This window comes from Coregonus lavaretus (assembly GCF_964263955.1).
Source record: "Coregonus lavaretus genome assembly, chromosome: 3".
In the NCBI taxonomy this organism is placed as follows: Eukaryota; Metazoa; Chordata; class Actinopteri; order Salmoniformes; family Salmonidae; genus Coregonus; species Coregonus lavaretus.
This window is the reverse complement of record NC_139990.1, coordinates 60,223,286-60,248,521: the sequence shown is the minus strand read 5'-3', so window position 1 is coordinate 60,248,521 and position 25,236 is coordinate 60,223,286. Positions and strand designations below refer to the sequence as shown.

Genomic DNA, 25,236 nt, shown 5'->3' with positions numbered 1-25,236 from the left:
GACTTGTGATCATGACTGACTTGTTGACATTCCCAGCCTTAGTTACAGTTGTCCATTTTTGTTCAAAATATTGAGTCATTGAAACTGAAACAGTGCATCCCGAATGGAGGAAGCAAACAGTGTTCCAGGCCAGCTGTGATTTACAACTTGATAGCAAGATTTTTTCGACTACCAAGAAATGTTATGACACCTACATAAATGGGGTTTTCCCTGCCAAGATGTTTCCTTTTGTTTGAAAGTCCTTTGAAAGTCTGTTGTTGTTGTTAAAATGATTGTTTGTTCTCATCATATTTTAAATACCTTGCAGAAAATACCCTTTATGATCCAGTTATGGAGCATTATGACCATCCTGTGTCACTTTACTTAGACAAAGAAAATACACTTTCAAGAAGCATTATGACCATCATAATCATATATGCCAGATAGGCCTATCACGTACATGCCCTTATGTCAGTCATCAGTCAAAAAGAGGGTGTCTTGTCCTGCTCCTGCATTCATACCAGTCATCAGCAACAGAGCATTGGGGGTATGTGCATGTCTGACATCAATGTGTGTGCAATTACAATTATAATTTAATATGGTCAATTTCTGAAAATTTGATTTTACATAAACACACTGTTGACAAGTAGGCTATGGTGTAATGAAATGTTTTGCCTTGTGTGGTAGGTTTTGTGGGTTTTGACACTTATGTAGGTGTCATAACCAGCCATAAATTAATGCAATATATGTCACAACAGGTCTAAATATATGTGTCATTACGTGTTATGGCGCTGGGTGTCAAGTAAAGTGTTACCCTGCCTTACTGTACATCATGGAATGTTTTGTCAAATAGAACACATTTTTTAAACCTCGTATGAATTTGGTTTTGAAGCATAAACTGGGAGTTAGATATTTTTGACGGATTGTCTGTTTGTTTCGTATCTGCAAAATAGTTAAAACGCTGTCCATTCCACTTTAATTATGTACAGTACAATGAGTAAAGTTTCTCCATGTAAAGTCTCACAGTAAAGTTTCAGTAAAGTTTCTAACAGTCTCATGGGGAGCCGTTGGCCTTCTATACAATCTGTCTTATTTTCTCCCTGATTCGTTTTCTGTTTGTGGGCCCTTGTCATTTCTTCAGGGTTACCAGCATCCCTCCCTCCTTCAGATGGATTTTCTTCACACCCCATCACTTTTTCCCCAAATATGAGAGCCACTTTCATTTGGGGAAAGAAAGCGCACTATCCATTTCACCAATCTCATTTTCTCTCAGTCCCTCTCTCCCCATCACACACACACACACACACACCTGCTGTTTCTCACTCCCCAAGGCTGTGGTCCTGCCTTCTACTTCTATATTAGACTATGTTTTGTCTCCCTGGCCTCCCATGATCCATGACTGCAGGAGAAGAGAGGGAGAATGCAGAAAAAAAGTAATTCTTCATTAAGTCATTCTGTGTGTGTATCTCTGGTATGTGTATAGGCCTATGTGAGTGTGTGCGTGCATGTGTTTGTGTATGTGCATGAGTGAGTGTGTGCATGTGTGTGTTTTCTGTGCATTTTCTGTGTGTGTGTCTATTTGAGTGTGTGTGAGTATGCGCATAAGTGAACGTGTGCATGTGTGTGTGTGTGTGTGTGTGTGTGTGTGTGTGTGTGTGTGTTTGTTTGTGTGTGATGATTAAGTTTCAGCATTGAGCTGCCCAGTGGACCCTAGGAAACAATGAGTGCCATTTTCTCAAGGAGAAAACACACACTCCCATTTCTCCTCTTTTTCCATCTGCTCACCAGACCTTTTTATTATTACTGTAAACGTTGTCTCTGTTCAGATTTTAAGCCATAATGTGTTTGAGAACGTGCTACAGTGTCGTGAAAAAGTATTTGCCCCTTTTCTGATTTTCTCTATTTTTGAATATTTTTGATACTGAATGTTATCAGATCTTCAACCAAAACCTAATATTAGATAAAGGGAACCTGAGTTTACAAATAACAAAAAAAGGATACTTATTTTATTTATTTAATTAACAAATTTATGCAACACCCAATTCCCCTGTGTGAAAAAGTAATTGCCCCCTTACACTCAATAACTGTTTGTGCCACCGTTAGCTGCAATGACTGCAACCAAATGCTTCCTGTAGTTGTTGATCAGTCTCTCACATCGCTGTGGAGGAATTTTTGCCCACTCTTGAATATAGAACTGCTTTAACTCAGTGACATTACTGCTTGTTTCAAGTCCTGCCACAATATCTCAATTGGGATTAGGTCTGGACTTTGACTAGGCCTTTCCAAAACTTCAAATGTGTTGCTTTTTAACCATTTTCATGTAGACTTGATTATGTGTTTTGGATCATTGTCTTGCTGCATTCCCCATTATAAACAGAGGTGTCATGCACCCCAAAAATCTGAGGGCGTACAAAGTATGTGAGGATGGCTGGGAAGAGCCTGAATTGACCTCGGGGAGATTCAGAGTAAGAGAGTCTAGACAGATGTCCCAATTTAAATCAGGTAATGGAAACTGCAGTGTGGGTTAAAATGTGTCTGCTATATTGTAGGGACAGGAATGGTTTCGTGTCAATATCCAATTACAATGTCTGCAAGAGAAACAGCTTGACACCTCTGATACAGTGTTGGACACAAAACCACACCTGTCCTTAAAATACAGCGTAAACATTCTGAGCAGTTTCCTTTTTCTGCAATTGATTGAATTCGTCTTATTCAGTTGTTACCATGCAACTGTAACAAAGATAGCTCAGATTTGCGATTGCCTTTCGAATATTGAATTGAGGCTAAAAAGAAAGAAACACAGAAGGCCAGAAAGCCCCAGGTGGGTGACATATTTCATTAAAAAGCCAATCTCTACAAAGAAAATATCAACTCAGGAGTCATACTGAGGCGTGCAGCGACCAGTAAGAGATCGTGCTCTGAAACAGGCTATCAAAACATAATACATAAATCAATAAGAAACAGCCAAGTATATAAATATATAAACCACTAGCACAGACGCCTACTGTCATCATCTGACTTATCTCCCCTATCTTACTCATTTCATCCTCCTTTTGAAGATTGTGTCCCAGTGTGTGTGTGTGTCCTAATGTGTGTCCCAGTGTGTGTGTGTTTGTGTGTGTGTGCTATAGATGTGAGTGCGAGGGTAATTTAATTAGAGCCTTGATAGAGCAGGTTACTGCCTGGGGTTAATATCCTACATGCACTCTGCTCCTCTCCAAAGGCTTAATTTCTTAAAGTACATTAGGAACTTTATTGACTGCTACGGCCTTTTAAAACTGTGCACGCGTGTGTGTGTGTAACTGCACTAGCCTATTAAGACATTACATTTCTGCTGCTTAGAGTCAGCCAGGAGTCAGCCAGCTCCCCCGAGACAAACCATCATCATCGTCTTGCCCTCTCCCTCTCCCTGTTTCTTCCTCTCTCATGCTCTCTGCCTCACAATCTCACTTTCTCTCACTATCACTTCCCTTCCTTCCTCTCTCACATTTAGATACAGATGTAGGATCTTCATTTGAGCCAGTTTGCTACAGCAGGAAAAGAATCCTGCAGCAACAGGAAATGTGAATTGTTATGTGGATTATAATTCATGAACATTGTTGTAGGGGTTTATACATTTTTCATAAGGGAAAATCAAGTCTGAAATTTATAAGTGGAAATTACAAAATTCAGAAACATTTTTAAACCTCAAATACACCGCAAGTTTTACATTTCCTGCACTGCAGGAAAGTTCTCCTGCAACAGGATGATCAAATTAAGATCCTACATCTGTAGATACCACATTCTCCAACTATTACTGTTTAAAACATCAGCAATATAAGTTCACTACTTCAGTAATCAGATTTATGGCATTTGGGGAAATGACATCTCTTATTGTGAGAATTCTATTTCATTTGATTGACAGGTGCTAGACTCCTAAACATGCTAGATATACTGACTGAATACTTCCATCCTCTGTGGAACATCCTATGTGGTTCTATCTGATGACATCACAAAGGCTAGCTAATTCTTACTGAACTGTAGAGTTCTGAAACAGAACACTGGGAATTTATTGGGCGAAAATAAACTCCCTCCTCCTGCTGATAATTTAATTCCTGGTAATAAGATCCCTTTAATACCGTCTCAGTCTCCCCACACACACAATACTTTCTAATGAGGATGAGATTGAACTGTAACAGTTATTAAAAAAGTCCTCAACCTCTGCTTCTGACTGCTGGAAAATAATTATAGCAACTTATAGGTACTTATATGCACTTAAGTGCACTTGCAGGCACTTTCCAAGTTATTTCACATTTCGAGCACTTTTGATATCTCCGTAGTTAACTCCATAATGTGCCATCAATGTTAACGGCCTGAGAAACACGACAGGAGAACGGGTGGAGAGGACAACGTGGTGAAGGCTTGATGGGAGCGGGTCGTTATCGGATCGTTAAAGCAAGGAAACACTTCTCATCACAGATACCAAATTAATCTATCTATAAGTGCAGAGATAGAGAGAGGAGAGATAGAATGATAGAGGGAGCTAGAGAGTGAACGATAGAGAGGGGGAAGGGGAAGACAGACTGTGAGAGAGAAAAGGAGAGGAAAGATAGATCGAAAGAGAGGGGGGGGGGGGGGGAAGATATATATAGAGATGAGGGATATAAATGGCTGGAACTGACAGACACAGAGAGAGCAAGAGACGCAATTCACAGGTAGCAGTGCCAACCTTTGTGACAGCAGAGATATTATATCTGCATGGATCAATGTCTCCACTGTCCTCCGAAAGAGCTTTTCTCTATAAATCAGATTACTTACACACCCATCCTCCTCCTACACACACACACACACCAAAAATCAGCGGGGTCACAAAGTATGTGAGGATGGTTCTGGGGGTGGTCCGGAGGATGGTATTTCATTTTTCAAACACCTGAAACAGCTTTTTCCTGCAATCTAGAGCCATAATCATTATTCTAATGTCAAATAGGTCTATTTTATTTGCATATCTAAGCATACCTCTTGAGCTGTCTGTATCCTTCTGACTTGTGGTTCTTTTTTTAAAGAAACTAAATAAGCTAGCTACTCTAACTTGATAGCCTGAAATGGGCTAGCTAAAGCCAACTTCATAAAATAGCTAAGTGGCTAGTAGGTGATAAAGTGAAAAGCTGAGACCTGCACCCGACCCTAACCCGCAAATATAGAATATAGGCTGTAGGATGGCGGAACAAGTTTTTGACATGGGGTGCAGGATTATTTTGTGCCTTATTTTGATACGTTTCTGCTTATAATTTCTGACATTTTGGTTGCCTATTTGTTAGGAAACTTGTCTAAAATTAGATACATGCAGCTTTTCTTCTGTCATACACTATATATACAAAAGTATGTGGACACCCCTTCAAATTAGTGGATTCGGGTATTTCAGCCACATCCGTTGCTGACAGGTGTATAAAATCGAGCACACAGCCATGTGATCTCCATAGACAAACATTGGCAGCAGAATGGCCTTACTGAAGAGCTCAGTGACTTTCAACGTGGCACTGTCATAGGATGCCACCTTTCCAACAAGTCAGTTTATAAAATTTCAGCCCTGCTAGAGCTGAGCCGGTCAACTGTAAATGCTGTTATTGTGAAGTGGAAACGTCTAGGAACAACAACGGCTCAGCGGCAAAGTGGTAGGCCACACAAGCTCACAGAACGGGACTGCCGAGTGCTGAAGCGCATAGCGTGTAAAAATCGAGTTCCAAACTGCCTCTGGAAGCAACGTCAGCACAAGAACTGTTCGTCGGGAAATTCATGAAATGGGTTTCCATGGCCGAGCAGCCGCACACAAGCCTAAGATCACCACACGCAATGCCAAGCGTCGGCTGGAGTGGTGTAAAGATCTCCGCTATTATACTCTGGAGCAGTGTAAACGCGTTCTCTGGAGTAATGGTTAATGCTTTACCATCTGGCAGTCTGACGGACAAATCTGGGTTTGGCGGAAGCCAGGAGAACGCTACCGGCCCCAATGCATAGGGCCAACTGTAAAGTTTGGTGTAATAATGGTCTGGAGCTGTTTTTCATGGTTTGGGTTAGGCCCCTTAGTTCCAGTGAAGGGAAATCTTAACGCTACAGCATACAATGGCATTCTAGACGATTCTGTGCTTCCAACTTTGTGGCAACTATTTGCCGAAGGCCCTTTCCTGTTTCAGCATGACAATGCCCCATGCACAAAGCGAGGTCCATACAGAAATGGTTTGTCGAGATCGGTGTGGAAGAACTTGACTGGCCTGCACAGAGCCCTGACCTCAACCCCATCGAACACCTTTGGGATGAATTGGAACGCTGACTGCGAGCCAGGCCTAATCGCCCAACCTCACTAATGCTCTTGTGGCTGAACGGAAGAAAGTCCCCACAGCAATGTTCCAACATCTAGTGGAAAGCATTCCCAGAAGATTGGGCGCTGTTATATCAGCAAAGGGGGGACCAACTCCATATTAATGCCCATGATTTTGGAATGAGATGTTCGACGAGCAGGTGTCCACAAACCTTTGGTCATGTAGTGTATGTTTACATTTTACATTTTAGTCATTTTAGCAGACGCTCTTGTCCAGAGCGACTTACAGTTAGTGAGTGCAGACATTTTCATACTGGTCCCCCGTGAGAATCGAACCCACAACCCTGGCGTTGCAAGCGCCATGCTCTACCAACTGAGCTACACGGGACTATGTTGCCCTATAAGACTAAATAAACCCTTGCTCACCAGAATAATGTAATAAATGATAGAATGAACGCTTCAATCTAGTTGATATCGGTAAAGTTTTCTGTGTCATCTCTGCTTCTTTCGCAGGAAAAGACGTGTAGGAACCGGAGAGAAAAATTGGAAAGATTTTCTGTGCCAAATATCCCAATGACATCAGTTTGACCAGTTGTAAGGAAATAGAAAGCTTTGAAAACAACCCAACATGTTTCTGATAAGATTTCAGTTTGGCTTGGATGCATGTGAAAGGTTATAGACCTACAGTCAGTGTCCAGATTTCAGTTTCCATTTAAGCCATCTGAAGAGTAGGCTACCGCTTCCTTGATGTGGCATAGGCCTATTTGAATGCCCCATCTTGTGACTGTCGAATTTGTGTAGGGCCTCACAATCATCACACTTAGGCACTGCTATTATCCTCTTTTACCACTTCACCAAATCTTTCCCAAACATTACTTTTCTGGCCCTCGCTTCTCTTTATTTTAAACTCTCCATTTTGCAGATTTTCTCTTATTGAATTAAACTCCAACATTTTCCTTTTTGCCTCAGTGGACTTTTTCTGCCAGTTCCCAAAAGCGTTTGGCGTGTAAGTTATTTGGCATGTGTAAAGTTATGCCCTAAAGCTAACTAAGGCTTATATACTAATGCCAGATAGCCTAAAAATAATGAAAGAAAAATCTCAATGTAGCCTATAGATAGATATAAATTGCGCAAGAATTATACATTTCTGGATTTTTTTATGTATTGTTTTAACCCGACTCATCTCCTTCATGAATACACACAGAAAAGGTTACCAGTTCAGTTTCACATTAGTGCAGAAGAAGGCTGGAGAAGAGCAGATGCAGTCCATCTAAGTGTTGGTATGAGATGTGCTCTAACTCTTTTGACAAAGAGCATGTCCTCTCATGAAGAAGGCACAGTAATGCCAAAACGTCGGTGTTTTTTTACCCAATAAATTACTGGGAGGTTATACATATGGACTCTCTGTTTTTTATAGCTTACAGTTTAAACCCCGTTAGTCAGCACCTCTACACTAAATAATTTTCCCTGGGTGTGCGCCAGCTCATGCTTTTTATTAGACTCTCATATTACATAAACATAGCATCAGTCCACAATCCCCACGTAAATCCTTCTTCAGTTTAGGTTCTATGTTCCACTCTTCATGTCTGTGCCAACAGCGCCATCTAGTGCGGAAGACAAAAAAACGTTTATTTTACACAAATTACTGTGCTACTATTATTACTGTGGTAACACATTTTGTTTAATGCAGTATGAGCCATGTCAATTATTTTTATACAGTCTATGAGTGTAGCTACAGCCTGCTTTTATTTGTGGCCTATGGCTTTAATATCAGAGTCCAGAATGTCCCCAGAGATCCAAGTTTCAGTCAATACCAGAATACCCGGATTCGTCTGCATAGCCCAAATCTTGATGTAATCCAGTTTAAGAAGTAAGCTCCTAATGTTCAGATGCATCAACCCAAGGCCTTTATGATTTTTAAAGTCACATGGAAACTCAAACTCAAACAAGCTACGTTCAATAGGCGGTTGCAGGCCCTGTCTGATGGTTGATGTTGATATAAATTAGTTGGTATGGCTATAAAATTGCATAGAACTGCACCATTCCTATTAGTAATAGAAGAAGGAGAAGAAATTGGAATTACTTTTCCAAGATTAGCACCATAGGGCGTGAGGCCGCAGCCAATGTCAATATGAGGAACTCTCAGAGTAACCAATGATGCGTGCAACAGCCCAAGCCCTCTACGTGATTTGAAAACCAGGGGCAATTCAAGTTTATGGAATTCACACTTGAACTAAAAGCACTGGGTGACCAGGCCACAGTGGGTTCCTCTTTTGAGCTAACAATAGCAGATCTAAGAACGGAGTTCAAATGAATGGGTACAAGATTACAACTGACAACACCCCTGGCAGTACAGACAACAGTACGACGATAACGTTTAGAGAGGACAGAGGTATTACCTGAGCGGGGCTTGGTCTGTCTCTGAGTCAATATCTTAACGCAGCCTTGAAATACAGTACCAGTCAAAAGTTTGGACACACCTACTCATTCCAGGGTTTTTCTTTATTTTTTACTATTTTCTACATTGTAGAATAATAGTGAAGACATCAAAACTATGAAATAACACATATGGAATCATGTAGTAACCAAAAAAGTATTAAACAAATCAAAATATATTTTATTTTTGAGATTCCTCAAAGTCAATTCAAATCTAATTTTATTTGTCACATACACGTGCTTACCAGATGTTATTGCGGGTGTAGCGAAATGCTTGTGCTTCTAGCTCCGACAGTGCAGTAATATCTAACAATTAATATCTAACAATTTCACAACATATACCCAATACACACAAATCTAAGCAAGGAATGGAATTTAAGAATATATACATATATGGACAAGCAATGACAGAGCGGCATGGACTAAGATACAGTAGAATATTATAGAATACAGTATATACAGTGGGGGAAAAAAGTATTTAGTCAGCCACCAATTGTGCAAGTTCTCCCACTTAAAAAGATGAGAGAGGCCTGTAATTTTCATCATAGGTACACGTCAACTATGACAGACAAATTGAGGAAAAAAAATCCAGAAAATCACATTGTAGGATTTTTAATGAATTTATTTGCAAATTATGGTGGAAAATAAGTATTTGGTCACCTACAAACAAGCAAGATTTCTGGCTCTCACAGACCTGTAACTTCTTCTTTAAGAGGCTCCTCTGTCCTCCACTTGTTACCTGTATTAATGGCACCTGTTTGAACTTGTTATCAGTATAAAAGACACCTGTTCACAACCTCAAACAGTCACACTCAAAACTCCACTATGGCGAAGACCAAAGAGCTGTCAAAGGACACCAGAAACAAAATTGTAGACCTGCACCAGGCTGGGAAGACTGAATCTGCAATAGGTAAGCAGCTTGGTTTGAAGAAATCAACTGTGGGAGCAATTATTAGGAAATGGAAGACATACAAGACCACTGATAATCTCCCTCGATCTGGGGCTCCACGCAAGATCTCACCCCGTGGGGTCAAAATGATCACAAGAACGGTGAGCAAAAATCCCAGAACCACACGGGGGGACCTAGTGAATGACCTGCAGAGAGCTGGGACCAAAGTAACAAAGCCTACCATCAGTAACACACTACGCCGCCAGGGACTCAAATCCTGCAGTGCAAGACGTGTCCCCCTGCTTAAGACAGTACATGTCCAGGCCTGTCTGAAGTTTGCTAGAGTGCATTTGGATGATCCAGAAGAGGATTGGGAGAATGTCATATGAAACCAAAATAGAACTTTTTGGTAAAAACTCAACTCGTCGTGTTTGGAGGACAAAGAATGCTGAGTTGCATCCAAAGAACACCATACCTACTGTGAATCATGGGGGTGGAAACATCATGCTTTGGGGCTGTTTTTCTGCAAAGGGACCAGGACGACTGATCCGTGTAAAGGAAAGAATGAATGGGGCCATGTATCGTGAGATTTTGAGTGAAAACCTCCTTCCGTCAGCAAGGGCATTGAAGATGAAACGTGGCTGGGTCTTTCAGCATGACAATGATCCCAAACACACCGCCCGGGCAACGAAGGAGTGGCTTCGTATGAAGCATTTCAAGGTCCTGGAGTGGCCTAGCCAGTCTCCAGATCTCAACCCCATAGAAAATCTTTGGAGGGAGTTGAAAGTCTGAGTTGCCTAGCGACAGCCCCAAAACATCACTGCTCTAGATGAGATCTGCATGGAGGAATGGGCCAAAATACCAGCAACAGTGTGTGACAACCTTGTGAAGACTTACAGAAAACGTTTGACCTGTGTCATTGCCAACAAAGGGTATATAACAAAGTATTGAGAAACTTTTGTTATTGACCAAATACTTATTTTCCACCATAATTTGCAAATAAATTCATAAAAAATCCTACAATGTGATTTTCTGGAATTTTTTTCCTCATTTTGTCTGTCCTAGTTGACTTGTACCTATGATGAAAATTACAGGCCTCTCTCATCTTTTTAAGTGGGAGAACTTGCACAATTGGTGGCTGACTAAATACTTTTTTTCCCCACTGTACATATGAGATGAGTAATGCAAGATATGTAAACATTATTAAAGTGACTAGTGTTCCATTTCTTAAAGTGGCAAGTGATTTCAATAGGCAGCAGCAGCCTCTAATGTGCTAGTGATGGCTATTTAACAGTCTGATGGCCTTGAAATAGAAGCTGTTTTTCATTCTCTCGGTCCCAGCTTTGATGCACCTGTACTGACCTCGCCTTCTGGATGATAGCGGGGTGAACAGGCAGTGGCTCGGGTGGTTGATGTCCTTGATGATCTTTTTGGCCTTCCTGTGACATCGGGTGCTGTAGGTGTCCTAGAGGGCGGGTAGTTTGCCCCTGGTAATGCGTTCGGCAGATTTGGTAAGAGCAAGTCCATATTATGGCAAGAACAGCTCAAATAAGCAAAGAGAAACAACAGTCCGTCATTACTTTAAGACATCCGGAAATTTTAAAGAACTTTGAAAGTTTCTTCAAGTGCAGTTGCAAAAACCATCAAGCGCTTTGATGGAACTGGCTCTCATGAGGACCGCCACAGGAAAGGAAGATCCAGAGTTACCTCTGCTGCAGAGGATAAGTTCATTAGAGTTACCAGCCTCAGAAATTGCAGCCCAGATAAATGCTTCACAGAGTTCAAGTAACAGACACATCTCAACATCAACTGTTCAGAGGAGACTGTGTAAACCAGGCCTTCATGGTCAAATTGCTGCAAAGAAACCACTACTAAAGGACACCAATAAGAAGAAGAGACTTGCTTGGGCCAAGAAACACAAGCAATGGACATTAGACTGGTGGAAATCTGTCCTTTGGTCTGATGAGTCCAAATTTGAGATTTTTGGTTCCAACCGCCTTGTCCTTGTGAGACACAGAGTAGGCGAACAGATGATCTCCGCATGTGTGGTTCCCACCGTGAAGCATGGAGGAGGTGGTGTGATGGTGCTTTGCTGGTGACACAGTCTGTGATTTATTTAGAATTCAAGGCACACTTAACCAGCATGGCTACCACAGCATTCTGCAGCGATACGCCATCCCATCTGGTTTGTGCTTAGTGGGACTATCATTTGTTTTTCAACAGGACAATGACCCAACACACCTCCAGGCTGTGTAAGGGCTATTTGACTAAGAAGGAGAGTGATGGAGTGCTGCATCAGATGACCTGGCCTCCACAATCACCCGACCTCAACCCAATTGAGATGGTTTGGGATGAGTTGGACCGCAGAGTGAAGGAAAAGCAGCCAACAAGTGCTCAGCATATGTGGGAACTCCTTCAAGACTGTTGGAAAAGCATTTCAGGTGAAGCTGGTTGAGAGAATGCCAAGAGTGTGCAAAGCTGTCATCAAGGCAAAGGGTGGCTACTTTGAAGAATCTCAAATATAAAATATATTTTGATTTGTTTAACACTTTTTTGGTTACTACATGATTCCATATGTGTTATTTTATAGTTTTGATGTCTTCACTATTATTCTACAATGTAGAAAATTGTAAAAAAATAAAGAAACCCTTGAATAAGTAGGTGTGTCCAAACTTTTGACTGGTACTGTATGAAGAGAGGGTCCAGGTGCCAAGATGGTTTGGGTGGAGTCCATCGTCCCTGTAGAGCATCTTTTGTTTCCAACAAGTGTTGAAATTGTCATTAAAAGTTATGCCAACAGAATGGCAGTAGTCTTTAAGCCAGATATGAAGTGCTAAGAGCCTGCTGAAACTTTCGCAGCCGCGACCCAGCGACGGCACGGGACCAGAGATAATTGGATGCTTTTCAGCGCCTTTTAGGGTGTTGATCAGCTCAATAAAATCCTGTTTCATTAGCTTTCACCGGCCTGATAGGTAGATCCGGCCGGCCAGGTAGGTTGGGCCAGCCGGTCAGGACTTACCTGGCCGGTCGGCTGAACCTGCCTGACCTGCCGGTCTAATCTGGTAAGTAGGTAGGTCTGGCCAGCCAGCCGGACCTACCTACCTGGATGGCCGGCCGGACCAACCTTCCTGGCCGGCTGGCCTGCCAGACCTACCTACCTGGACGACCGGCCCGCCAGACCTACCTACCTGGCCGACCGGCCTTACCTGCCTGGTCGGCCGGACCTACCTAACTGGCCGTCCAGCCGTTTCTACCTAACTGGCCGGACCTACCTAACTGCCCATCTGGCTGGCCAGCCAGACCTACCTACCAGGCTATATCATATAATTTGACCACATCAGTGCATTTGTTACGATACTAATCCATATAGCCTAAAGTTCAGTAATTTTTCAAGAGGGGTTTCTTTGCCATGATGCTATCAATGGGTTCCCAAATATGAACAGAGCAATAAAAGCAAATATAACCTTTTTCGTTGTACTCAATCCCTGACACTTGCACCTCTATTTCAGTCTCGGAAAATACATTTTTTCATAGCTTTTTTTGTTTCGCCTTTGTATTTCATGGTATGGCATTGTATATTCCTCACGGCTTTAAATGGATGATTTTGACTATAAGGTTAATTAGGGGCGTTTTGAAATACAAATAGCTAAGGTTGTGCATGAGCACTGAGAACAATTGGTATTTATCAAATGATTACCTCCTACCGGTGTGCGTATGACGCTCGTAGGATTGTTTGATAAATCACACTTTTTCTAGGCTTACGAACGTTCGTAAGTAGTGTTTTAGTATAGTTTCTACACGATATTGATAAATGAGGCCCCAGGAGTCTGCGCTACTCTGATAACACTTTTGTTGCCTATCATAATACTAGCAGCACTGCCATACCTGCTTCCTCCTCTGGCTCCTACAGAGTAGGAGTGTATCTGGACTGGCCGGCCGGCATTTTGTCCTTCTACAGCGTCTCCTGACACCTTGACCCACATTCACACCTTCCAAAACATTCACTGAGCCCCTCTTCCCAGGGTTTATGCTTTGGAATCTTTTTCTTCTTATTCGGTGGGGTTTATCGGGCGGTTGGCATTCAGCGTTATGGTGCATTACTGCTACCTACTGTACTGTAGTGTGGGCCAGAGACAGGGAGGAAATATATCCTACCTGCCAGCCGCGTTTCTCTTAAAAAATTAAAATATTTGAGACTGTATTTAATGACGTTCTACTTAGTATGCTCTCTAAACTAATTTCCTGTATCCCCGTCTCCCTCATACTGGATCTCAGCCTCTCTCTTTCCCTCTCATAATGTATCACTACATCCTCCACTGTCTCTGTTTCCTGGCAATAATCACACTTTCCTGTAGGATGCTTTCCTATCACATTTAAAGTCTTATTCGACTGGCTATGTCCCACCCTTAGTCTTGTAAAAATAGCCTCCTCTCTTCTGTCCCTTCCTGCCGTCCTCCCCTTCCTCTGTACTTGGAATAGATGCCTTCCCTTATTATCTCTATTCCACTGCTCCTGCCATCTCTGCACCACCACTGTCCATATCAGGCTTTTTGCCTCTGCCTTGCTCATTGAAATTACAACAACATCCCCACTACCAAGTGCTTGTTTAGCCACATGGGCTGGACCAAAGTAAATATTTTCTGTATAGCCATGGGTTTGTAGTACCTCACACAAGAGGTCTTGTCTGCTACGTGAGCTTAAGGACTGCAGACTAATCAACACTGCACGTGAGTCAGAGCAAATAACTACTCTGTTCGGATTGACTTCCTCCACCTACTGCAAGGCCAACAGTATGGCCATCAGCTCCGCCGTATATACAGCCAGGTGATCTGTAATACATTTCCTGACTGCCACCACACATTTTTGCACTACAAATGCTGACCCAGTACGTCCTGTCCTTGGATCTTTTGAACCATCTGTGTAAATGGCCACAAAGTCCTGATGTACAGTATCCAGACATCTATTAAACAAATCAGATGGATCAACACCCTCTATATCTTTCTGTAGTCTCTCCAACACTTCTAGATCAACTACTGGAGGCGGGAGTAGCCATGGTGGGTTCACAGGAATAGCTATCGTGGGATTAAACTCCCTTCCATACAGTCCCATCTCCCTCGCCTGGGTATTACCCACCCACAGCTTGTGTTCTGTCAATCAATCAATCAATCAAATTGTATTTATAAAGCCCTTATTACATCAGCAGATGTCACAAAGTGCTATACAGAAACACAGCCTAAAACCCCAAACAGCAAGCAATGCAGATGTAGAAGCACGTGGCTAGGAAAAACTCCCTAGAAAGGCAGAAACCTAGGAAGAAACCTAGAGAGGAACCAGGCTCTGAGGGGTGGCCGGTCCCCTTCTGGCTGTGCCGTGGGAGATTATAACAGTACATGGCCATTAAGGCCAGATTTTTCTCCAAGATGTTAAAACGTTCATAGATGACCAGCAGGGTCAAATAATAATCACAGGGGCTGTAGAGGTTGCAACAGGTCAGTACATCAGGAGTAAATGTCACTTGGCTTTTCATAGCCGGGCATTTAGAGGTTGAAATAGCAGGTGCGGTAGAGAGAGAGAGTTGAAAACAGCAGGTCTGGGACAAGGTAGCACGTCCGGTGAACAGGTCAGGGTTCCATAGCTGCAGGCAGAAGAGTGGAAACTGGAGCAGCAGCACAACCAGGTGGACTGGGGACAGCAAGGAGTCATCAGGCCAGGTAGTCCTGAGGCATGGTCCTAGGGCTCAGGTCCTCCGGGATGGGAGGGAGAGAGGGAGAGAGAGAGAATTAGAGGGAGCATACTTAAAATTCACACAGGACACTGGATAAGACATGCCTGTAGAATCCCTTTCACAGGATGAGACACCCCATGTCCCTGTAGGTTGACCCAAAAATTAATTGCCATCCGCTGTCTCATAATCTGCAACAACATATACCCCAGCTCCACCTGTAGTGCGGACACTGGGGAGGTCCGAAAAGCCCCACTACATATTCTGAGTCCTTGCCCTTGTATGACATCAAACCTTTCCAGTGAGGTCTGGGCTGCCGATTCATACGCTATACTGCCATAGTCTATTACAGATCGGATCAATGCAACATACATGGTCCTCAATGAGGAACGCCCCCCATCACATTTAGCACCTTCTTACACTTTCCCACCACTCTCTTAATGTGTTCTGCCCAGGTCAGCCTACTGTCAAAGTACACCCCAAGGAACCTGAAGGTCCCCACCCTCTCCAAGTTTCTCCCATATAACCTCAATCATACCTCATCTCCCACCTTCCTCCTGGTAAAGAACACTGAGTATTCTCTACAGAGAACCTGAATCCCCACATTAACGCCCACCACTCTACCTCATCAATTGCTTCCTGTACCTTCCAGACTATGTATGGCACATTTCATCCCCTGTTCCATAAGGCTTCATCATCTGCAAATAACAACCTCCCAATATCCGGCCATACCTGAAAGTAAACATCATTGATCATGATTGACAACAACAGAAGACTAATCACACTCCCCTGCGGTGTACCGTTATCCACCAGGTAGCTGCCAGATAGAGACTACCCCACCCTCACCTGGATAGACCTTCCAAACAGGAAGTCCTTTATCCAGTTGTACGTTCTTCCTCCTACCCCCATAAAATCAAGCTTGATTAGCAACCCCCCCCTTCCAGATCATATCATACTTCTTCTCTACATAAAAAAAAGACAGCCACAACAGTCTCCTTGTTCACCTGAGCCTACCTGACCTCTGCTTCTAAGCAGAGCACTGGGTCCATATTTCCCCTCCCCTTCCTGAACCCACTCTGATGTTGCGATACTAGCCCCCAGGAAGTAAGTTAGCCTCTCCGTAATCATAGTTTCCATCATCATCTATACGTGTGATGTTAAAGCTATTGGCCGATAGCTTGTTGGCCTCGTTGGGTCCTTCCCTGGCTTCCAGATCGGTGCCACTACTGCCTCTTTCCAGCTGCCTGGCAGTTTACCCTCCTCCCACACCAATACCTTATCCAGTGCCTCATCACTAAGACAGGTCAACATGATGTAACACACCTCATCTTTCCCAGGTGAAGTTTACCCAGCCTTGCCTATTGCCCTCTTCATCTCTGCCATGGTAAATGGTGTATTCAACGCATCATTTACATCCTCCCTATCCAGCACTCAAGGGTGCTCCTCTCTCGTTCTCTCTCTCCCCCTGTTTGTCCCTCCTCTGACAGATTAGCTGAGCTATGCACTTGGGACCCCACTCATCCTCTTAATCATCCCCCACACTTCTCCTACAGGTGTCGCCCTTCCAATGGTGTCACAGAACTGATGCCAACATGATCTCTTTGCCTGATGTATAGTTCTTTTTCAGTACTCTAAATGCCCTGTTCCTACTCTCACCGCTGCCCCACACTCTTCCTCCTCCCTCCCAGAGTGTGTTGTGGGCATTAAAATCACCACACCACATTACCTTATTTCTATTCTGGCCCTCCATCCTCTCCAGCACTTTCAGGTCCAATATCTGGCAGGGATTATAGTAGTTCACTACCACTAGCACCCCTCCTCTCAACCATACCTCCATCACCACATATTCCAGTTCAATGCCTTTGCCTAGCATCCTGTAAGTAAGTCCTTGCTTTATGAAGGTGGCACACCCCCCCATCCCCCTACATCTCTGTCCCTATGAACCACTACATATCCCTGTATGATAAACTCCAAAGTCGGTTTGAGACATGTTTCCTGCACACAAATCACATCAGGCTTAGCTGGCATATCCTGCCCATTGGCCAACAGGCTTCGAGCATTCCATTGTAGCATTACCACTATAACTAAGATCCAGTAATACATGACTCCAGCCTCGGCTGATTGAGGTAATCTCGAACCTCTTCCCATGTCAGCCCTGTCATACTCAGATGTCTCCCAGCCGCTTTCACTATTAGCTGAATCCTCTCTGTTTTAGACACTACTATTGATAGCTCCTGCTATGAACGTCACCTGCTTTCTCTTATCTATGTATACCATATCTCTACCCACCTGCCCCATAGTCCCCGATCTAGATGCTCCTACCCATCTCTCCCTTGAACCTGGACCACCCTCAATGTCTCAGCATATGACACCCTTCTCTCCATTCTCACTTGTTGCACCTCCACTGCCTGTTTCATTTCCTCACACCCACCATATGCCACACTATGAGCACCCCCACAGCACTTTGGTTGTACACCATCCCCACACTTCCCATACTCATGCTCCCCTCCACAACTGGCACACCTCTTTTTCTCTTTACAGGCTGTTGCCACATGCCCAAACCTCTGGCAGTTATAACATCTTAAATGCTTCGGTAGGTAAAAGCCCTCACATAATAAGTCATATATCCTATGGTTACTTTATTTGGCAGTGTCCTGTCCTTGAAGTGTAACAGAATAGACATACATGTTATTCAATCATTGCACCCACACTGCGTGTAAGCGAGCGTCTGTGTTGCCAGGCGCTAAAATAGATCTTGGTTCTATTTTTGACGCTCGACGCGCTGCAAGTCCTGCCTCTCCCATCTCCTCATTGGTTTTTAGGAGCATATACCCACGTGGGTGATTGAAAAATGAACTGAGGTCCACACTCCAGTCCAGTTGGTGGTGGTAATGCATCATAAAGTTGGTTGCCAACCGACATAAAGTCGAAAGAAGAAGAACCCTGAAGGATGCCTGAATTTGGTTTACCGTTTCATCTGTGGATTAATTGTTGGAGTAGAGGACCTTGTGCATTTCAGGTCAAATAACAACCCACTGTTTATGTCCCAGGACAAATTAGCTATCAACAGCAAGCTAGCTAGCTAAATTGGCATAAATGTTTAATGCTTTTCAACCTGTCCCCAAGTTAATATAGTTGGTTCAGAGTTCGTTTTGATATTTCAACCTGCGTGTCCTGATCTGGTGTGGGAGGAAAAAATCAACATGCGCGCAATGGCGCACGCACGCGTGAGGTCTGGTCAGCACTCACAGGCACTCCTGTTATCACCCCTGAGGTCTGGTCAGCACTCCTGTTATCACCCCTGAGGTCTGGTCAGCACTCCTGTTATCACCCCTTTAATCAGTCCAGCTGCTCGACACCACCTTACACTTACTTCCCTATTTGCTTCACTCAGAGTTGTTTCCCTCTGCGCCATGTCCTTACTGAACACCAGCAAGCTCCCATCTCTTAACACTTTAGCAAAGACAACTTCCCCAATCAACTATTTTATCACAGCCGTCAACCTTATCGGACTCATCGCCCCAACTCCCCCTTCCTCCCTAAACTTCAGAATCACTTTATGCTCCTCCTCACCTCCATGATCCCCTCGCGACTTAGCTTGCCCTTCCTTCTCGGCACGCTCTACCTCCGAACAGCCGCTGGCGTTAGAAACTGTTGCTCTCCTCAAACTTCATTTTCTTCTTCACCTCCACAATAGACCTATCGCTCCCCTTCAAACCCCTACTCTCTTTCTCTCCAGCTTTCTTTTTCTCTTTCCTATTCCCTCCTTTATTTGTACCGCTATGCTTCACTTTCTTCTCCATCACGATCTCCTACTGTCTCTGACCCAGTCACAGCACAGCTGTGCCGAACCGCCGCCACACCGAGTAAAGTTTGATTGTTTGCTTATTCCCTTTCAGTCGAATTGCAGCGCTACTACTCTGATCAAGCCACCAAACAAACGACCAGCCCTTTACCTCCCGAGTGGCGCAGTGGTCTAAGGCACTGCATCGCAGTGCTAACTGTGCCACTAGAGATCCTGGTTCGAATCCAGGCTCAGTCGTAGCCGGCCACGACCGGGAGACCCATGAGGCGGCGCACAATTGGCCCAGCGTCGTCCAGGGTAGGGGAGGGAATGGCCGGCAGGGATGGCGTTTGCAATGCCAGGGTTGTGGTTTCGATTCCCATGGGGGGCCAGTATGAAAAAAAATATATATTTAAAAAAATAATATTATTATTATTTTTATTTTTTTATAATAATAATGTATGCACTCACTAACTGTAAGTCGCTCTGGATAAGAGCGTCTGCTAAATGACTTAAATGTAAATGTAATTCTAAATGTGTCAAACTGATTCTCCTGAGAGAGTTCAGGCTTTGGAATCATTGCAACTCAGTTGCCCTTCGCGGGTAGAATAGCTTCCTGTGTCCTGGAGCAAGTCTTCAGGGAAGTAATTTTTTTAGGAAATGTACACTTAACGGGGGGGCTGAACTTACTGATTTGGCCTCGTTTTTTTTTTTGCATGCTCAATAAGAAATGCAGCGGCCATGACTAAAGCCAAACAACATTTGTCTTTGGGGTGTGGTTTAATGTTGGTGTCTCTTGTGTGTGTGTTCGCACGTTGACAAGGGTTTGTATATTCACTCTACCAAAACATTTAGTCACTCATGAGAAGTTGGCTTTGGATTCTTTCGCCAATTAGCTTTAGCCGGCTGTTGTGCCCACGTGGCAAAGTCAGACTTTGGATAGCCTATCTCCTGGGCTAGTTAGGGACCGTCAATAAATTAGACAATGTAAATAGGACAATATTTTCCTGTGGCACACCTTTTAGTTGTCTCATTAACTGCTTTCAATATTACAATTTATAGTTGGTTTGAGGTTTTCAAGTCATTGAAATTTGGAGCTATTGATTTTTTTAAATATTGTCAATAATTACATGTACATTGTGTAATTTTATTGATGTCCATAACTATACCCTAATGGGTATTACAATTGGGTCACATGCAGCTGCACTCCGAATTGATGATTACTTGGGTGCTGCCAGCTGTGGGCATGTGGGCAGGATTGAAATAAACCCAACCCAAAGAAAACTGTTATGGTACCCTTCATTCTGTGAAATACAATTTTCCCACATTTTCTCACAAATCTGAGTTTTGGACGAGACTGACTTTAAGACCAGAATGATCCTACTATTTACACTTTGTAGTCCATTTTGACACTAGAATAAATGTTTCTGACTAATATCGATGCCACATAGGCTCACCATAGTAAAACCGCTTCTAAACAGTTGCCCTTATTTCAGTTAGGGTATAAATTTACATTTTAGTCATTTAGCAGACGCACTTATCCAGAGCGACTTACAGTTAGTGAGTGCATACATATTTCATACTGTATAATGTCCAGCTCACTGTTTCAAGCAGGAATCTCAGGCCATAAAAGGGCATGTGTCTCATAGAGATGATGTCATTAGAACAGCCATGCGTGCTGGGTCTCCCCTTTCAGTGAGAGAGAGAGAGAGAGAGAGAGAGAGAGAGAGAGAGAGAGAGAGAGAGAGAGAGAGAGAGAGAGAGAGAGAGAGAGAGAGAGAGAGAGAGAGAGAGAGAGAGAGAGAGAGAGAGAGAGAGAGAGAGAGAGAGAGAGAGAGAGAGAGAGAGAGAGAGAGAGAGAGAGAGCTCGCGCGCGCCGGTGGGATACAGAGAAGGAAGATAATGTGTGTTTGGGCAAGGAAAAGGCAGGGTGTGTAAGAGTGGAGAGGACAGAAGCAGAAGGTTTGAGAAAGACTAGTTTACTAGAGCGAGAAGTGTGAGCAAGAGGAACAAAGGTTACAGAGAAAAATAGGAATAGAGAAAGGGAGGGGGAGAGAGGGACAGAAATCATAGCAGCTGTTTCAGGCCATCAGAGGAGAGAGGACTGAGCCAAAGGGAACAGGCGAGAGTTTCTGCGCCATGGGCAAATCAGGTAAGACTACATGAGATTTAATTGTACTGGAATATGACTGTGTGAAAGTGAAAAAGTTTATCAAAGTGAAACGTGTGTGTGTGGTGTGTATGAGTAATTACAAAAGAGGCTTAGCTCTCAGTCTGTGCCAATGGTCTGTTATCATGCAACAGGAAAAAGGGGTGGATTTTAAAAAGCTGTAAATCTATTTGACATAGTCTTGTAACGCCTATGTGCTAGGTCAGTTTCTTCCCTTCTGTGGTATAGATGAAACCACTAGTGAGTGTATCAGGAGTAGTTGTGCTAGTAGGGGAATTCCCTATTTACAAGCTGTGTGTCTGTGGTTATGTCAGCGTGTATTTGTGTGTTTTGATATTGATTGACAGAACATTTGAGGGGCCAGTTTCCCAGAACCACATTATCCTCCATTGAAAGTGGTATTTAGTTTAGGAATAAGGCTGAATGTGTATTTCGCTACAACTGCAATAACATCTGCTAAATATGTGTATGCGACCAATACAATTGTATTTTGTGTGTGTGTGTGTGTGTGTGTGTGTGTGTGTGTGTGTGAATCGCCTCATTGTGTGAATGCCAGAGAGAATGGAGATGTGTGAGTATGGCTGTGATTGGCACCAGGCTGGGGAGAGGGAGGATGTGTCCCCCATTCATACATACCCTGGTACTGTCTGTCTAGTAGTATATAGACTCAGTCAAGCCTGGGAACAGCCATATGTATGGGGTTTACTCGAGATTTACTACTGCCTAAGTTACTCTCTGATTATCTGCAGCCTACCGTTTTATTGAGTTGTATTAATGATTTGAAAGTTTGATTGTATATTACAGTGAAAATGAGGGAAACAATAGACATTTAGCCTTTCAGTTTTTTCATGGCATCTTGTGTTATGATTCTATCTCTCTCTCAGCTTCTAAGCAGTTTTCGGAGGAGGTGTTGCAGAGTCATAATGAGTATCGTAGGAAGCACCAGGCACCCCCTCTGAAGCTGTGCAGCAAGCTGAGTAGAGATGCCACTCGGTGGGTCACCCACACACCCACACACTGCCCCCCCTCCCACTTATCTATCTCCTCCACCCACCACCTCCTTTATCAGAGGCATGGCCAACCACATCCAAACCCTTACTTCCTTCCACTTCACCTAACCTCACCAATCTCCCATCTATTAGCTGTCTTTATCTAACTATTACCACAACTATCTCCCCTATCTCCACCCTGTAGGTATGCTGAGTCTCTGGCCAGCACAAGGATCCTGAAGCACAGTGTTGAGTCCAGTAGGGGGAGCTGTGGCGAGAACCTGGCCTGGGCCTCCTACGACCAACCAGGTACACACACACTCTAACCCTATGACTCCTAACCCTATGACCAACCACAGTCATTGACATAGCCTGCATATGTGTAGTTATGGAAATGGGGACAGATACATTATTCACTGTGTACGGTACAGATAGTAACATTAAAGAGAGAGATCCAGAGTCTCTGTAGGGTTAGGGTTTAGTTAGGTCTAAACTATAGACTATCCTGTCCAGTGGCGACCCAGGCAGGAACAGCTGGGGTCAATTTCCCTGCTCTGTGTTCGGAGTGTGTTTCAGCAACGAGACCATGACTCAGAGCACAACTATGTCTGTGCACTGACCGACAGTCTGCTGTGATTCATAAAGTCTCCTATAGATACATACTCTATCACTGGGTCATGCTCAGTTCATCTCTCCCTGGACTGCTCCTCTGAAACTGTGGTTCCCAAACCTTCTGCCCCTCCTAAAGCTTTGGCAGCTTGAAGAGGGTTAGCACTGTTGCCTTGGACAGCTGCCATCTTGGATAATATTTCCTTGCCGCTGTCATCTCCGCTTGCACTCTGGGGGTTTAGGCCCGAGTTGCTGTTAAACAATAGTGACAAAGGCAACAAACAAGTATAATGTTATGTGATAACCTGTAACCTTTGCCCTCTCTGTGTATAGGGAAGGATGTGGCTGACCGCTGGTATGACGAGGTCAAACAATACAACTTCAACCGCCCTGGCTTCTCCTCTGGCACAGGTGAGACACACACATGCATGCACGGACACACACACACACACACACACTCTGACTCGGTGTAGTGCTGCATGCCACAATGTTGTGTTCACCCAGGCTAGGTTCAGGGTTAGACCGTGTGGTGTCTGTTCTATGACCGTGATACCGTTCTGTGACCGTGTAGTTCTCTGACTCAGCTCACAAGCATGCATGGATCACTGCTGCCTGTGGGAAAATCACAGTTCTTTATAGCATTCCTGTTCCCTTCCTGAAGCCTCCTGCTCAGTGTGACTGACCTGCAGCGTCAGGATCACTCCTATCAACTCCCCTGACTCATGTGCTGCTGACAGAAAGGAGGAGAGGAAAGACAGAGAGGGAGAAATGGGAGTGTGCAATAGAGGGAAAATAGTGTATATGGGGGTGGGGGACGATAGAGGGGGGAGGATATGAATATAGGGTTCTGTAGCTGTAAATATTTAGAGGAGCAGTGCTGCAGACGGCTTCTTTCAGTGAATGTGTTTAGCTTGGCTCTCTCTCTTTTTCTTTCTCTCCCCCCCCCCCAGGTCATTTCACAGCGATGGTGTGGAAGGGCAGTAAGAAGCTGGGTGTGGGGAAGGCCAGTGCGTCAGACGGCTCGTCTTTCGTGGTGGCCAGGTACTTCCCGGCAGGGAACATCACCAACCAGGGACACTTTGACAACAACGTCCTGCCGCCCAAGGACTGAGGAACATACTGACCCGTCACCCCCATCCCCCAGGAACTGACCATCCAAAAGACATTTGCACTTTGACTTGACTTGTAACTTGAGATAAATAAAAAAATATATATATATATTTTTTTTTTATAAAGACAAAACCACTGTGACTAACAAATGCATGAACAAATATATATGCACAACATTGACCAAACCCAGACCACCCCAGCTGTGGCTTCTGGAGTACCAGCCACCCAACTGGGTGTAGACCTACTCATTCCAGTGTTAGTGGGGGTAGAGATTCACCTGTGATGTTGCTACAGTAATATACTCATCTAGACATTTCATAAATGCTAAAACCTTTAGTGACTGGGTTGTATTTGTAAGGAAACAGTCGAGTTGAGAAAGCACATACAAACAATTCATTTCTAATGCTGTAGGATAAATAGTAAAATCATTTCTGGTAAAGAATAATAAAAATGTTTTACTCAATGTGGGCATGTATTTGTGAGCTTGATTTAAACTGACATCTTCTCTGAACTGAACATTTTGTTTGACTGTGTATGTTTTATATTTTAACCAGTAATAAAAGCGACTGTCTGTAAAATGTCCCATTTTCACTACACATACATGACATGTGCAGTATTAGGGTGGTTAACAGTATCGTCCACTAGTGTGGTTATAACAGACATTTTTATTAGCAGGTAATGAGGATGCAACATAACAGCGATACAGATGACTGTGGCATTTATGCTTGACAGGGAAGGGGGGGGGGGGGTCCTCTCACATGGTCAGCTCCTGGGGAGAGAAGAATGAGAAAGTGAGAAGGAGAGAATAACTTGGGGTTGGATGCGTGAAGAACGTACATTGTTAAGCTTTTCTTATTTTTTTCAAGACCTGTTGAAAAAGCACCGTTGCAATCATCAGCAGATCATAACCGCAACTGTAGGCCCAACAGTGACATTTAGTTGACATAGTGAGTAACTACAGATTCCTTCATCCCTCCCTCCTCACCATGATAGCGTTGACGATGTCGTTCGTGTTGTGTCTGAGTGCGCGGACAGCTTTAGAACGGGACACGTTAGCCTGGGCCATCACCAGCTCTATATCCCTCTGCTCCAGACCTCCCTCGTCCACCTGACAGAGGTCAAGGTCAGTTGCACTATGGAACACTTCTGAACATGGAACACAATGCTACAGTTCTTATTAGCCATCAGGCTAATTACAGTAGAGCAGTGGTAAAAAATACTTGAATGTACTAAAGTCGTTTTTTTGGGTATCT

At 43.7% G+C, this 25,236-nt stretch overlaps 1 protein-coding gene across 1 annotated transcript; it reads left to right on the top strand.

Moving 5' to 3' along the window:
* The first annotated feature begins 20,886 nt into the window (after nt 1-20,886).
* On the top strand, nt 20,887-24,446 carry LOC311115296 (Golgi-associated plant pathogenesis-related protein 1-like). Its single transcript, XM_084157291.1, has 5 exons — nt 20,887-21,257; nt 22,160-22,268; nt 22,470-22,573; nt 23,207-23,284; nt 23,824-24,446. The coding sequence occupies exons 1-5, from the start codon at nt 21,245-21,247 to the stop codon at nt 23,982-23,984; spliced, it is 465 nt and encodes a 154-aa protein (XP_084013417.1). The 5' UTR covers nt 20,887-21,244; the 3' UTR covers nt 23,985-24,446.
* The last annotated feature ends 790 nt before the right edge of the window (nt 24,447-25,236 follow it).